Source organism: Alligator mississippiensis, chromosome 5 (genome assembly GCF_030867095.1).
Source record: "Alligator mississippiensis isolate rAllMis1 chromosome 5, rAllMis1, whole genome shotgun sequence".
Taxonomy (NCBI): Eukaryota; Metazoa; Chordata; order Crocodylia; family Alligatoridae; genus Alligator; species Alligator mississippiensis.
Window position 1 is genome coordinate 39,316,946 of NC_081828.1, and position 15,300 is coordinate 39,332,245.

The following is a 15,300-nucleotide window of genomic DNA, read 5'->3' on the forward strand; positions in this document are numbered from 1 at the left end:
TAGTCTGGCGCCTTGCTGCTGCCTCTCTACAACCCCAGTGAGAGACTTGTCGTGCCCCTCGCTTAGGAACACTGAGGCAAAGAACTCGTTGAGGAGTTCAGCCTTGTCCCCCCTGTCCATCACCAATTGCTTCTGCCCATTTAGTAGGGGTCCTATTTCTCCCTGGGCCTTCCTTTTTCTCCCTATATATCTAAAAAACAATTTGTTATCCTTTACTTGGGATGCCATCCTCAGCTCCATGGTAGCTTTGGCCTGTCTAACTGCCTCCCTACATGCATGAGCAGAGGAGGTATACTCCTCTTTGGTGATCTCTCCCTGTTTCCACTTTTTATGTGCCCCCCTTTTGGCCCCTAGGCTGCCCTGGATTTCTCTGGTCAGCCAAGGAAGCCTCCTGGCCCCTTTCCCTCTTTTTCCATTGGGATCGTCTCCCTTTGTGCCCGAAGGATCATTTCCTTAAGGCACAGCCACCCTTCTTGGGCTCCCATCACTTCAAAACTCCTACTCTGCAGTGCGTCCTTGACTAATCGCCTGAGTTCACTGAAATCAGCTTTCCTAAAGTCTAGCACTTTCACCCTACTAGTTACCTTACCCACTCGACGTCTTATGAAGAATTCTATTATTAGGTGATCATTGTCCCCCAGATGGCCACCGATCTGTAGGTCCCCTACCATATCATCCGCCGTTGCCAATACCAGATCCAGTAAGGCATTCCCCCTAGTGGGACCGTGTACCTCCTGTGTCAGGTGGAGGTTCTGTACACAGGATAGGAACCTGCGTGAATGGTGGGACTTTGCTGTCTGCGTCTCCCAGCAGATGTCTGGGTAGTTTAGGTCCCCCATGACTACCGCCTCCTTAGCTTTTATGGTCTCCGAGAGCTGCCTCAGGAGCCCCGAATCTAGTTCTTCCCCTTGGTGTGGGGGTCTGTAGCAGACCCCTACCACAAAATCCCTTTCTCCTTGCCCCCCATGTAACCTAACCCACAATCCTTCTACTTCCTCATCCTTCTATATCTATATGTATTACAAGAAACATGGCAAAAATAGTCAAATAATATTGTATCATAAGTCCTGTCATCATTATAGTTAAATGCACATCTCTTATCCATACATACACACACACACACACACACACGCACACATATTTATATTTTATACACACACACGTGTACATGCACACACATATACATACATACATATATATAGACCCTACTGTAGTGGTTCAGTGGTAGAATCAACGTCTGCCACATGGGTGACCTGGTTTCAAGTGGACGCACACATAACTACAACCATCAAGGCACCAAACATCCGGACTCAGTATGGCCTTTGGCTTCTGTCTCAGTGGTGTTAAGCAGGGGTGGAAGGTCTGGGCAGCCTTCACTCCTCCATACTTCTGCCTAGATATATGCCTTGAAAGTCTAGGTGATCTCTCATGCATACACCATGATCCAGAGGAATCAATGGTTGCCTACCACATATATATACACCCCTTAGAAAATCAGTGCACATTCCAAAAATTGTATTTGTTTTTTGCTTTGATCTTAAATGAAATAATATAGCACTAGCCCCCTAGCACATTAGTAAAGCCTCTCGTTTCTCTCCAACCAGAGAAAAGGTATGTTGTGTTATATCCAATGATGCACCACACCATCTACAGCCCCCTTTCCAAAATCCTAGATCCACCCATCCTAGAAAGAGCCAGCATAGGGGGCAGGGCTGGAACCTGTGAGGAAGGGGCATTCATGGGCATGTGAGCAGAGTTGGGGTCCAATGAAAGTGGGGGGCAGGACCAGTGCTCCCATGCGGGTGGGGGGCAGAGGCCTTGTACTCACTCTGGGGATGATTCCGGCGTCAGGCTCGACATCTCCTCTGGCGTGGGGACTGCAGGGACAGACAGCATCAGTGCTATGGTTCTACCCAGCCACACACCTGCCCCTGCCACCTATGGCACAACCCCCAGCCACCTCCCTGCCAGCCCAGTGTCCCTCCCCACGGTCATGTCCAGCACTCTCAGTTGCCTCCATAATGTCTGGAGTCCCCAGCCACTACATCACTTGCCACCTCCTCCATGTCAAAGGCCATCACTTCCAGCCCCCATGACTGACCTTAGTACCCCTGCTCCCTCTTCATGCCCACCCACAACCCCTCCCCCAAGCCCATACTATGTCCCTCCCCCATGCCTAACACACCCACTCCTGTCCTCTGTGGCAGGATCCAGCCCCTGCAGCCCCTCCGCCACCCCCCACCCCAAGTGCTCCCCAGCCCCCTCACCTTGGAGTTTCCGGCGATGGAAGCGGGGGGAACCCAAGAAGCTGTTCTTGATGGAGTTGAGTCGGGTTTTCCAGGCCACACCGGCCACGCCGGGGCTGGAGGGGGGTGTGCCCCCAGGGGTGCCAGTGGGGCTCTCCTTGGGCGTATGCACGGGGGTGCCCAGCGGGGTGGGGAGGGGGCTGCCGCGGGGGGAGGGGTGGGGGGTGACCTGCGGGACAGAGGGGGGGGCGGGTTTAGTCGGAGGGAAGTGGAAGCGGGGGGCAGGGGGCGGGGAAGCAGGGGGCGGCAGGGGGCCGGGAGCTGAGCGACGGCTCTGCAGTGGGGGGGTGCCCCGGGCCAGGCTCCCCTTGGCCGGCAGCGTCTGGGTCTTCGGGGGGCCAGGGGGGGGCCCCGGCTCCGGCGTCGGGGGCGGGGAGCAGAAGACGGGGCTCTGCGGAGGGAGGAGGGAGGGAGGGAAGGAGCGACAGAGGGGGCCCCCCCGGGGGGAGGGGGGGTGGGGGGAGAGCGATGAGATGGGCTGAGCATGACCGTGGTGCTCCTCTAAGGCTAAATCCCCCCACCACAGAGCCCCACTATCCTGAGACACCGCCCCCCCAGAACCCCCTGGGTCTCCTCTAGCTACAAGGACCCCACCCCAATCCCTAATGCCTGCAACTCCAGCCAGCCCCAGGCCTCTGGACCCCCTCCCCCAGCTACACTGACCCCCACAACACTGGCTACATCCATTCCCCCAAGAAACCCGTCTGTGTTGACCCAGCCCTCTGACCCACCCCACAGAGATCCCTGGCTATGTTGACCCCCAGACCCTCAGGACCCCGCCCAACCCTCACCACATATATTAACCCCTCACCCCCTGCTTCTGAACTCTCCCAACTCCCCTGGCCCCATCTTGGGCACTGCTGGCCTCCCAGATCTCCTGATATCCCTCCCACCCAGAACCCCCAGACTCCATCAAGCAAACTTGCTTCCCATCTTCTCCTCCTAGCTCCCCCGCCTCCCCCCGTGCATTCATTTCTTCGCATACAGATCCCTTCTGCTCTGGACCCCCAGCCTCTCTCAGCCAGCCTGAGATCCCAGATCCCACCTCAGGACAGTTCCGCAGCCCTGCCACAGCTCCTTCTACCCTTGCCCCAGACCTACCCATAAAGCAGCCCCGACCTGGAAGCCCCCCCTCCCCCCCCCCTCCCCCCCCCCGAGCAAAATGAGGTGAAATGAGGCTGCAGGGTCCACAAACTCCCCCAGAGTCCCTCCCCCAGCTGTGCCCTCCCCACAAAACCCCCATGCATCTCAGCCTCCTCCTCCCACCACTATCTCTGCTCGCCTCACCTTAATCTCAGCCCTCCCACCCCAGCCCCCTCCCCCCTGCCCCCACCTGTGGCTGGAGGCACTCACCCTGGGGCTGCTGAGTGGGCTGGAGGAGAGGCCAGTGGAGGCACCGCTGACAGAGCGAGACCTGGGGGCACAGAGATGGGTCAGGCCCAGCTCGGGAAATCCCCTCAGCCAGGGGCAGGCTGGGGTCTAGGACACACAGGGCCAGCAGAGGAGGCAGCACAGACCTCCTGTGGACACAGGGAGCCCCCCACCCAAACCCTTTGGAGAACCCCACTCCCAAGGAAAGTGGGGGCTAAGACACATGGTGGTTCCAGCAGACTGGAAGGCTGGGAGGGGGAACAGCCTCTAGACCCAGGCTGTAGAGATAGGCATAGCTGGGGGGAAGGGAGGAGAGAAGTTGGGGTGTGTGGAAAAAGCATGGTTCCTCTGCATGCCAACCTGGGGGGAAGTAGGGAGGACAGCACCCCCTGATGCCAGCACCTAGCTGATGGTCAGACACAGCAGCTCATGGTGCCAGGAGAAACAAGGCACTTCCTTCAGGTTCTAACCCCTGGACCAAGCTGGGCTGGTGGCGTCCCACCCCCAATGCTGCATCCACTCACCTCTGACTGTGCTGGGCCATCTCAATGGCCCGCCGGGCTGGCACAGGGGAGCCCCCATCCGTGACACTCAGGACCTCCATGGATTTGCGCTCTGGCCGCCGCTTCCCATGGCGGTTCAGCATCGGGGAGTCAACCCGCTTCCGTGGAGGGTCTGCAAGGGTGGGCATGGGGGCATCAGGGCAAATGTGCCTCTGGGTGGGGCACATTGGGGGCTGGTGACAATAGGGACCTCTCCACCAGTGCTGAGATGCAGCCATCTCTGGGGTGGAGCGTGTTGACAGATGGGTTATAAGTGCAGCCTCTCCCAGCGCCGAGATGTGGCTGGCTCTGGGGTCGGGTGTATTGAGGGATAGGTTATAGACTCTCTCAGTGCTGAGATGCAGCTGCCTCTGGGATAGGGTGTGCTGAGTGATGTTATACATGGAATCTCTCTAGTGCTGAGATGCAGCTGGTTCTTGGGTGGGGCGTGTTGAGTGATGGAGCCTCTCTCAGTGCTGAGATACAGCTGCTCTGGGGCACAGTGCACTGGGGACTGTTTATATGGGGATCCCTCACCCCACATAGATGCAGCTAATTCTGGAGTGGGAACACATTAGATGGTGTGTTATGTATACCCCCACTGCCCCACTGGTGTTGAGATGCAGCCACCTCTGGGGTGAGGGCTGGTGCTGCAGAATCCCTCCCATCCCTGGGACCTGGCTGTTTGGGGTGGAGCAAGGTGTCCCCGGGGCTCACCAACGTCATTACGGGGGGGCAAGTCCTCGTCCTCACAGCTTGGGTAGCGCTCCTTGCGATCCAGCAGTAGGTAGTAGATCATCTTCTCCTGGTTCTCCCTGTGGGGCCCAGGACAAGTCAGGGCTGGAGGCAGTGGGCTGGGGGCAATGGGGTGGGGCTGTTAGCACTTCCCCCTCCCCCACTCCTATATCCCATGACACTCCTTTCCAACCCCCAATCTCCTCTCCCTTCTATCTCTGCCCCTTGTCCCTACCTAGTCCTTTCTTCAGTCCCCACTGAACTCTCCCTCCTACCCTCTGCCCTTGCCCCTTCCCTCTCCCCATCTTCCCTCCCCAAAACATGTCCCCACTCCCTGCGTATCTCCCCATGCCCATCCTTGTCCCATCTCCCTGCCCTGCCTGGGCTTCCCCTGCCACCCCTCATACCCCTCGATCTGCAGCTCCTGCTGGAGGCGGACACGGTCCCGGAAGCAGCCCAGTGAGTGCATGCTCTCCAGGACATCTGGGTCCAGCTCACTGGCTGAGTGGATGCGTCCGATGGCCACCTTCCGTGGCACTGGCTGCTCCGGCTCTGGCTCATTCTTGCCCCCCCTGTAGCAGACCTGGTATCAGCCTTGCCTCCTGGGTAATGACCCTACTACTGCTGCTGCTGCCAGTCACCTGGGTGGAGCTCTCCCTCCCTCCCCTGTGGAGGAAGGCTGAGGGTGGGGGTCCTACAGGGGGTGGGGATTGGGGTATGAATGTTGGCAGGTTCCCAGGCAGAAGTGTTCAGCTGAAGGGCATCAACTCAGCACCAGGCACAGAGGGAGAGAGCAAGGCTGAGAGTGCTGGAGTGAGGTAGGGATACTGGGCTGGGCTGGGGCAGGCAGAGGGTACTGGGGTATCTGGGCCCATGGAGCTAACTGGGGGAGAACTGCTGTCCCCCACCCAACCCCTGTGGCCCCAGGGTATGGAGAGGGGGTGGGAGGGGCTGCGATGGCTACTCACAGGAACCAGGGATGCTTCTGGATCTGCTCCAGCTGCCAAGAGAGGAGACAGAGTCACACCCAGCCAGCCAGGGTCCCCCTATCTTCTCTCTACCCCAGTCAGCCAGTTCTTTTCTCCCACCAGCATCCCCAGCACCTGCAGCTGGGGCCAGAGAAGCCAATCACCCCCACCCCTGGCCCCACACTCACGCTAAGGCGTTTCTCAGGCTCCACCTCGATCATGCCACGCAGCAGGTTCTGGCAGTCAGGCGGGATGAAGTGGGGCATATGGAAGATACCTCGCTTGACCTTCTCCAGCAGCTGGCGCAGGTTGTCATCGTCAAAGGGCAGTGCCCCCTGCAGGCAGCATGGGAGGGGTGCCATTAGCACGGGTTGTCCTGGGAGCCCCCTGTGCACCCTGGGACCCCCATTGATTTAGGGGCAACCCCCTCTTCTATGAGATCCCCCCCAGGGGTGGAAGACCACAACTCTGATACTCCCCTAAAAAGGTTGAAAGACAACCCCTCAAATCCCCCCAGGTGGAGGGCCCCCCACTTTGAGTGGTGGTAGCCCCCAACTCTGACACAACTCAATTTGGGAACCCTCCAAATCTGAGACCCCTGCAAGGGGCCCCAACCCAGGGGAAATATCACGACAAAAAGAATGACCTGGGACTAGTATGTGTGGGGCCTGGGGTTGGGGGGCTCTGAGAGGGGGGCAGGGTGATGTGACAAAGTGTGTGGGGGTAAGTAGGGTGTGCATGGAGAGCTCAGTGTCATTGGGGGTTGGTGAGAGTGTGTGGAGAGGTCTGCCAGGGTCTACAGACATATCAGAGAACTGGGGAGTTGTGAGGGATGTGGGGTTTGGGCCTGTTAGATATGTGGGGCTGAGGGGATTGGGTCTGTGGGTGGGAGTCTAGTGTGTGGACATGGGTTTAGGGGTGGGTGAGTGTCCAAGGAGGTCTCTGGGAGGGATGGAGGTTGGTTGTATGGGAGGCTCTGAAGGGGTCTGGTGTGTCGGGTTGCGGAGGGTGAAAGGGGTCAAGTGTGATGGTTTGTAAGGGTGTAGGTAGCTGTGGGGGTGTGGGAGACATCTGGGGTGTGAGGGGATCAGCTGTGATGAGGTACAGTCAGTGGCAATGGTCACGCATAGTTAGATGGGGGGTGGATCTGGGGTGTGTGAAGGGGCCATACCCAGGGGTTTGGGGTGATCACATGCATGGAGAGGCCTGTGAGGCAGTCCATGGCAGGGGGGTGGAGGTTGTGGAGGAGGGATCAGATGAGGGTATCTGCAGAGGGATAGTCTGTGATAGTATGTGGGATAATCTATAGAGTTTGGGTGGGGGAGTTGGTGGTGAGGGGGGTGAGAGGGCTTGGGTAGGGGGCCTGTGGGAGGAGGACAGTCTGTGGGGGATGCATGCGAGTGCGTGAGAGGGGATTGAGTGGGGATGGTCTGTGGTGCAGCCTGCAATATGTTGTGGGGGGGACGATGGGGCTGGATGGGGAGGTCCGCAGGGTGTATCCTCATGTATGACAGTCTGTGGCAGGTATCGTGTGGGGGGCAGTCTGTAGGGGTGTGGAGGGAGGCATGAACGATGTGTGCCCCCAGCAGCTGGGAGGGCACGGCGGTGGCAGGAGCATGGCAGCAGTAAGCAGGAGAGCTCCCACAGACGCCACTGGCACTGTCGTGGGCAGAGCGGGGGGTGCAGGTGAGTGATGACCAGGGGTCAGCAACCACCCAGAGCCACTGCTGGCAGCATCAGCAGCGGCCAGCAGGGATCGTGGACGGCCCACAGATGCCACCAGCGGTGTCAGTGGCAGGGTGGTGAGCAGCGACCACCCACAGCACCTTTTTGTAAGGAGTACACCGCCACGCTCAGAGAGGGGGGGGATCTGTTGCCCTGGGGTATTCATGGAGGGGGGGATCTGTTGCCCTGGGTATCCATAGGGTATGCAGGAGGCTGGGCAGGTATGTGTGGAGGGTGTCTCTGGGGTGGGGGTTAATGTCTCACCACCAGCAGGGCAAAGAGGATGACCCCACAGCTCCACATGTCAGCACGGCGCCCGTCATACTTCTCCCCCTGCACCAGAGACCAGAGAGGGGTTAGCACCAGGCAGGCAATGGGGCAGCAGATGAAACAGGCCCACAGGCTTGATCTGAGACAGCAGGGAAGTGGGGGTACTGAGTAGACAGGCCTGTGGGGCTGATCCATGAAGGCAGGGAGCAGGGGGACTGGGCTACAAGGACCTGAGGGGGTCCAAATCAAGGCACAGTAGAGGAGGGTGTCTGACTGCACATGCCTGTGAGTCTGATCTGGGGGAAACAGCAGGCTAGAAAGGCCAGTGCATCTGACCCAGGGAGGCTGGGGGGTGGGGGTGGATATGGACCAGCCAGACCTGCGAGTCTGATCCAGGGGAGGCTAGGAGGGATCTGGGGGAAAACAGGGGGTTGGAAGGATGCCAAGCTAGATGGGGGGACAAAGGAAGATACCGACCCGCTGGGGCCTTCTGGGGTGAGTCACTTACCTTGATCACCTCAGGACATGCATAGTGGGGAGACCTTAGGGCCAGCAATGGGAGTGGGGGGGCAGGAAGAGAAAGAGAGAGAAAGACAGACAGACAGAGGGAGAGACAGAGTGAAACAGAAGCTCAGTCCTGAGGGGCAGCACAGCCACACACACAAGGGCCCTGATCCTTAGCCCGAGCCCTCCCCACATCCCATCCCAGCAGACACGCAGTCCCCAGCCCATGCAGGGAAGGGGGTACAGTGGGGAAACACAAATTGACAGTGCCTCCCCCCACCCTTCTGTCCCCTTCTCAGGCCCCTCCACCCTTCCCCCAGGTCCTGGCACCCTCACACAGCCTGGCCCCACAGGCTCACCCACAGCTGGTCTCCAGGAGGTTGTCGCCGACCTGCAGGGAGGCCATGCCGAAGTCAGCAATGCGGATGTTGTTCTTCTCGTCCAGCAACAGGTTCTCTGGCTTCAGATCTCGGTGGCTGTGGGGGAGGGGGGAGGAAGTGGAGGGCAGAGGGACCCCAATGGGTGGGGATCAGGGACCCTGGATGGACCCACACAAGCTTGTGGGGGAGAACAGGCCCTGACCCTGCAGCAGGTGGTGACTGTGAATGCACTCACTCTGTACACACTGTGATGGGATAAAGGCCCTACTGCTGCTGCCTACTACAGGAGCCCTCTCAGAGCTGGAATTGAGTGGGGAGGGTTGGGGAGGTGCTGGGCTGTAAGAGGGTCCCAGCTTACATGCTGCTCAGGAAAGCTGTGTGGCTGGTTGGGGAATAGCGCCAGACTGGTGGGGAAGGGGGAAAGTGGGTGACTCTGTGGCTGGTAGAGGGGGCAAAAGGACTTTGTGGGGACATGGGGCCTGGTAGACAATGCTAAGGATGGGGTTTCTCCATAGCTGGGGGCATGGGCTAGGGGGTCTCCATGCCTGGGGGCTCAAAGACTTCCCCAAGAGCAGAAGCCCCCAACCCTGACATCCCCCAATGGGTTGGAAGACCCCATTGGCCCCCAGGTTGGCTAGGAATGGGGTCTCTGTGGCCAGTGTCTCCATGGATGAGGATAGGGTCTCTGTGGTCAGAGTCTCCATGGCTAGGGGTGGGGCCTCTGTGGCCAGAGTCTCTGTGGCTGGGGTTGGGGTCTCTGTGGCCAGGGTGTCCATGGTTGGGGGCACTTGGAAGCACCTTACACACCCTGAGACCTCTGCTGGGCTTGGAAGCACTCCCCCCTGTTCTGAGACCCCCTCCAAGTGCGGAAGCCCACAACCTTGACACTTCAATAGGTTAGGAGACCCGCCTTGACACCCCCAAGTTGGATGCCCTCCACTCTGAGACTCCCCCAGAGGTGAAACCCTCAACTCTGTCACCCCCCAATGGGTTGGGAGACCCCATTAACACCCCCAGTTTGGCTGAGGTGGGGTCTCTGTGGCTAGGGGTGGCTTCTCTGTGGTCAGGGTCTCTATGGCTGGGGGCGGGGTCTGTGTGGCCAGGGTCTTTATGGCTGGAGATGGCATCTCTGTGGTTGGGGTCTCCATGGCTAAGGGAGGGGTTTATGTGGATGGGGGAAGGGGCAGGGACTCCATGGCTAGGATCTCTGTGTCTGGGGGGGGTCTCCGTGGCCAAGCCCCAGGCCCTCACTCACCATATGGAGTAGCTGTGGCAAAAGTCCAGGGCAGAGACAATCTGTCGGAAGAACTTGCGTGCCTCCTTGGGGGTAAGACGTCCCTTCTTCACCAGGTAGTCGAAAAGCTCCCCTCCTGACACATGCTCCAGCACCAGGTATCTGTAGGAGGTGGGAGGGGGCCACAGCCACAGGCAGGAGAGGGGAAGGGGCCAAGAGGAAAAGTCATAGCCCCTGTGGCTTGAGCAGCTAGGTTCCTCCTTTCATGTCATAGCCTCTGCCAACCCCCAACCCATCACACCATGGGTTTGGATGGGAGACCACTGTGCTGTGGGGTTCAGGGTAAGGGGCTTGGCTGGGGTGCTATGCTGCAGGGAGCGGGGCGCTCAGCAGGTGGTTCTCTCCCACAGCTGTCAGGGCTGCCCTGGGGCTATGGGGGTTCTGTCCCAGTATCACCCTTGTGGCCACTCTCTAACCCTGTCTGTCCCCCCAGGGGCCACCTCAGCCAGCTGTGTCACAGCCAGACTATGACAAAGGCAGCCTGTGTGTGAGGTGGCAGCCGCCTGTCACAGCCTGACACCCTGCACAGCCAGCTAGGAACACACACACGGACACACACACACACACACACACACACGGGCACATGAGGACATGCACTGCCTGCCCAAGCATACACACAGACGCACACCCACGGGTGGACACACACACACAGGCACCATCTCCCACCAACACATGAACACACACACACACATGCGTGCACACTGCCGACCCCAGCACATACACATATGCAGGCACAGGCAGCCACATATGCATAAACACACACATACGTGCATAGGCACAGACATAGTCTCCCTCCAACGTACATGTGGACATACATACACTCACGTATGTGTACTGACTGTCTGAATACACACACACATCCAGACACTGTGCCCCCAACACACAGGTATATGCCACTTATTGCCATTACACCCTTCAGTCACACCTGCCCACCATGCATGCTCCCCACACCTTCCCTAACACTCACACACCACATTCATTTGTAGCACACACAAACTACACACAGAGAAACCTGTCTTTTTCCCCCTAATACACACATGGACATACACACATATGTGTGTCCATGTACTGCCTGCCTGAATACACACACAGGCACACACACGCATGGTTCCCCAAGGCACAGGCACACACCATGTGTCATTGTCACAGGGGTGACGGGTGCCTCGAGTTTGAGGGGGCGCAATTTGGGGGTGGGCCCGGGGGCAGGCCAAAAGCTCCATATGCACTCTTATACTTCTGTGCCACCACTTAGTGCCTCCCCCCCCCCCCACACCCCACCAGCCCATGTGGCAAAAAAACTGCCCCACTTTCGGGGGCCAATCTCAGGGGGGGCATGTGCTCCCCCATGCCTCCCTACCAGTTGCCTGATCACTGTCATGTACTATACTCACATGCTCCCACCACACACACTCCACATACCTTCCCGCACCACTCATACACCACACTCACCACTAGCATACTTCAAGTTTCACACATGGACACCTTCTTTCCCCACAACACACACACACACACACACACACACACACACACCCATCTCCACCCCTCATGCACACAGACACATGGTCACACACACACATACATGGATACACCCCAACCCAACTCTGACGCAGGACACACACAGACACCAACCCACAACCTCCCAGCATACAGGCAGAGACCACCTGTTCCTAGCACCCCCTGCCTCAATACACCTTCTGCCCCTATTCTGGACCCTCTTCCCAGCCCCCGATCCTGGAATAGGAGCCTTTTTCCCTGACATCCCCTTCCTGTCTCCAGTAACCTCATGGGCCACACACTCCATCCAGAGCCCAGTGCCTTGCCCTAGATCTCTGCTTCAGTTCCCCTGAGCCCATGCCCTATGCTGGGCCCTGCTCTCTCCCCCCACCTCCTGATCACATACTGCACCCCCTAAGTGCCAAATCTCCTGCTAGACCATTGTGCCTCAACATCCCCATTCTAGAGCCCCCTGCACCAGTGCCCCTACCATAGTATCATCCAGACCAAGGGTGGCCAACCTGTGGCATTCACGCCACAAGGGGCACAGGCAGCCTGTGTGTGTGGTACACGGAAGCCTGGGGAGGGGGTATGCAGCACTGCGGCAGGCAGCAGACAGTACAGTAGCAGAATGGACAGAAAGCACAGGGCAGGGAGCAGAAAGCAGAGTAGCAGACCAGGCAGGGAGGACAAGGCAGAGAGCAGAGCACCATATCAAGCAGAGAATATAGGGCAGGGAGCAGAAAGCGGAGAAGCAGGTTGGGCAGGAAGCAAGGGGCTTGGAGCAGAACACAGAGAAGCTGACTGGACAGGAAGCACAGGGTAGGGAGTATAAAGCAGGGCAACAGTGTGGGCAGGGAGAACGGGGCAGGGAGCAGAAAGCAGAGAAGCATTCCAGACAGGGAGCAGAAAGCACAGCAGCATACCAGGCAGGGGAAGGAGATTGGAGTGGCACTCGGGGAAGGTGTGGGGCTAATGCATGGCACTCCTACCAAAAGGGTTGGCCCTAGACCAGGGTGTCAAACTCAGATGAGCTGGCAGGCTGGATCTGGCCTGTGAGGCTTCTTACCACAACTGCCAGAGGCACTGTATTGGTGTGGCTAGCATGGGGGGCTCACGCCACCCCCGCCTGCTCCCTGCTGATCTGTGCCCCTAACACTGACCAAAACCCAGAAATTCAGCAGTTGGTAAGAGCTACCCCTTCACACGCCTCCCATGGCCAGAAGCCCCATGTCCACAACTGGAGGCAGGTCATCCAGCCTAAGAGAATCCCCACAGGCCAGACACCCCACCTCCCTGGGCCAGATCTGGCCTGCAGATGGTGTGAGGGACACCCCAGTCCCCCCTCCCCCTCGCCCCCCACACACATCTGGCACTACCATTTTAGAGCCATCCTCTAGATTCCTTCTCAACCACTATCTCCCTTCTAGACCCCCCTCTACAGCCCTCACCGCACCCCATTCTAGAGCTCCCCCTACTCCCCTACCCCTGATTCCAGAGCTCCCTTCTGGCTCCCCCTGTGGCCAGCACCCCATTTTGGAACTCCCTTGTGATCACCTCACCTTCAGCATTCCAGTTCTAGAGCTCTGCTTCTAGACCCCAGGTCAGTGCCCCTATTCTAGACTCCCTCTCCCAACCCCCTCATATTCTGCCCTCCAATTCTAGAGCTCCCTAGGTGCTCCCCTTGCATCCAGCACATCAGTTCTAGAGTTTTTCCCCTCACCACCCCACCTCCAGCATCCAGCTCTAGAGCCCCCTCCTTGTGCCCTTCTAGAGTTCCCTTAGCATTTCCCCAGAGTCCTTTAGAGCAATGACCATCTCCTACCTTCACTGTAACCAACCACCACCACCCTCCGCCAGTGTGACCAGTTTACCCAACACTGATCCCTCTCCAAACCATTCTAGAGCTCTGTTCTAGTCACTTAGCAGCCATCCGCTGTCCCCATCAAGGCAGGAGAAAGTTCTCACCAAGGTCTGTCCTTCAGCCCCATCGTCACAGACCCAGAGTGCAAGTCCCGGGATTCAGGTGTCTCTTCTGGATTTCCCTCCCACCCAGAACTGGTCCAAAACTGCCAGAACAGGACACTGCCCTCCAGAACTAGAGCCAGCTTGGGAGCAGCACAGAGCAGAGAGCTCTCTATGGCACCAAACCGACTCATGAACAGATCAAGATCTATCCAGTTCAGTTCCTGGCCTCACTGAGAGACTAGGCTAGACTCTCCTTTACTCAACAGGTTGACACCACCTTCCCATTCTTCACCTTCCCATTCCCCTGGCCAAGCTCACCCCAGTTTGTTCTGGGTTGCCCAGGAGTCCCCTGGGATGTTTCTAGCTGGCCTCAGAGCTCCTCTCGGCTTATATCTCACTAGGCCAATCCAGCCTGGCTCCTCTCAGTGCTGCCGAACATCCCCTGTCAGATATTCTGATCCTCCTAGAGCTGAAAATGCCTCCCAGCTTGGAATCCTCGCCTCTCCCATGCTTGGCACCACATTCATTGATGACTGCATTAAGATCTGTCTCCAGGTTGGTCCTTGAGGATCCCCATAAGGTATCGGCTCTCCTTTCTACCCAACTGCCCCTTCAATTCAGCACCACCCTCTGTCATCTCCCTCAGCCAGCTCCTGATCCACCTTCCCAGTTCCAGGGCCTGGCCTCAGCACCACCTGCCCTCCCTCTCAGAAAAGGTGGGGTTACCCTCACAAGCTACCTAGATGGTCACCCCCACAAGTGACCTAGAACAGGGGTGCTCAACTCCCAGTCTGAAAGCCAGATCCAGCCCCTGGTGCCATGTGAGGAGCCCCATGGGCTGTGGCCCGGTGTGCTAGATTGGTACCTCAGTACCCACCCTGGTACATGGGGGCCAGGTAGAAGAGGTGTGGTGCCCTGGGGCACAGTCCCGGCACACAGAGGCCAGCTGCGGCCATGGGAATCCTGATCCCGGCAGGCAGGGTCTGATCCAGCCCCATGTCATTCATCAGGGCTGCGAGGCCAAGAGCACAAGCACCACTGATGTAGAACAAGAACCAGGCAGGCCTGTTTCAGTCCACAGCATGCTCCAGAATGGGAGGATGGGACAAACCTTGCCTTAAGAGATTCTAGAGAAATAACCCTGGCCCACTTAAAGGATGTTCTGGATAGAGAAGAGAAGGGCCCTGTGATCTAGCCTAAGGGAGTACAACTTCTGACCTGAGGACCAAATCTGTCCCATGGAGCCCTGGCAACTGGCTCGCGGGGATCCCCATGGCAATGGGGGACCAGTGGAAGCTCCACGTGGCCAGATCCAGTCCTGCCTGAGCCAGTGCTGTACAGTAGGAGCAGGGCCAGGCCTGCCACCCACACATCCGGATTGGGGCTGGGCTGCTCCTCATCCCCTCCTGCTCCACAGATCCAGACTGGGACTAGGCCACTCGCTGCCCATCCCCCAAGTGGATGTATTGGGGTCAGGCTATGCACCCCAAAACCCCAGCCAGATCAGGCCCTTGCCACAACAGCCCCATGTGCTGAAGTGTGTGCGCCAGCCAGATCTGGCCTGTGGATAGACCTGGCGCTCCCCATCTGGCCCAGAGGGCAAAAACACTGGGCACTACCAGTCTAGAGCGATGGTACAACAGGCTGCCCATGAAGAAAGGCCTCATTACAGAGCTGCTGTCTAGAAAAGCAAACACCAATGGTTTCCCTGTGGGAAGAGAGCCCAGCAGCATTCAGGGTGGC

The 15,300-nt window shown here is 58.2% G+C and overlaps 1 protein-coding gene across 3 annotated transcripts in view; it reads right to left on the reverse strand.

Moving 5' to 3' along the window:
- Positions 1–15,300, reverse strand: part of BRSK1 (BR serine/threonine kinase 1) — a 30,067-nt gene that overhangs the window by 7,747 nt on the left and 7,020 nt on the right. The window contains exons 5-16 of one of the 3 annotated variants that reach the window (XM_059728130.1): positions 10,057–10,197; positions 8,781–8,897; positions 8,426–8,459; positions 7,912–7,980; positions 6,111–6,257; positions 5,923–5,954; positions 5,362–5,526; positions 4,937–5,034; positions 4,202–4,352; positions 3,660–3,720; positions 2,268–2,697; positions 1,829–1,877 (exon numbers count right to left, since the gene is read on the reverse strand). In XM_059728130.1, coding sequence (XP_059584113.1) covers positions 1,829–1,877; positions 2,268–2,697; positions 3,660–3,720; positions 4,202–4,352; positions 4,937–5,034; positions 5,362–5,526; positions 5,923–5,954; positions 6,111–6,257; positions 7,912–7,980; positions 8,426–8,459; positions 8,781–8,897; positions 10,057–10,197 — 1,494 coding nt within the window. Of the gene's footprint in view, positions 1–1,828; positions 1,878–2,267; positions 2,698–3,659; positions 3,721–4,201; positions 4,353–4,936; positions 5,035–5,361; positions 5,527–5,922; positions 5,955–6,110; positions 6,258–7,911; positions 7,981–8,425; positions 8,460–8,780; positions 8,898–10,056; positions 10,198–15,300 lie in introns of those variants that run through there. The other 2 variants (XM_059728131.1, XM_059728132.1) reach the window with 2 other exon arrangements.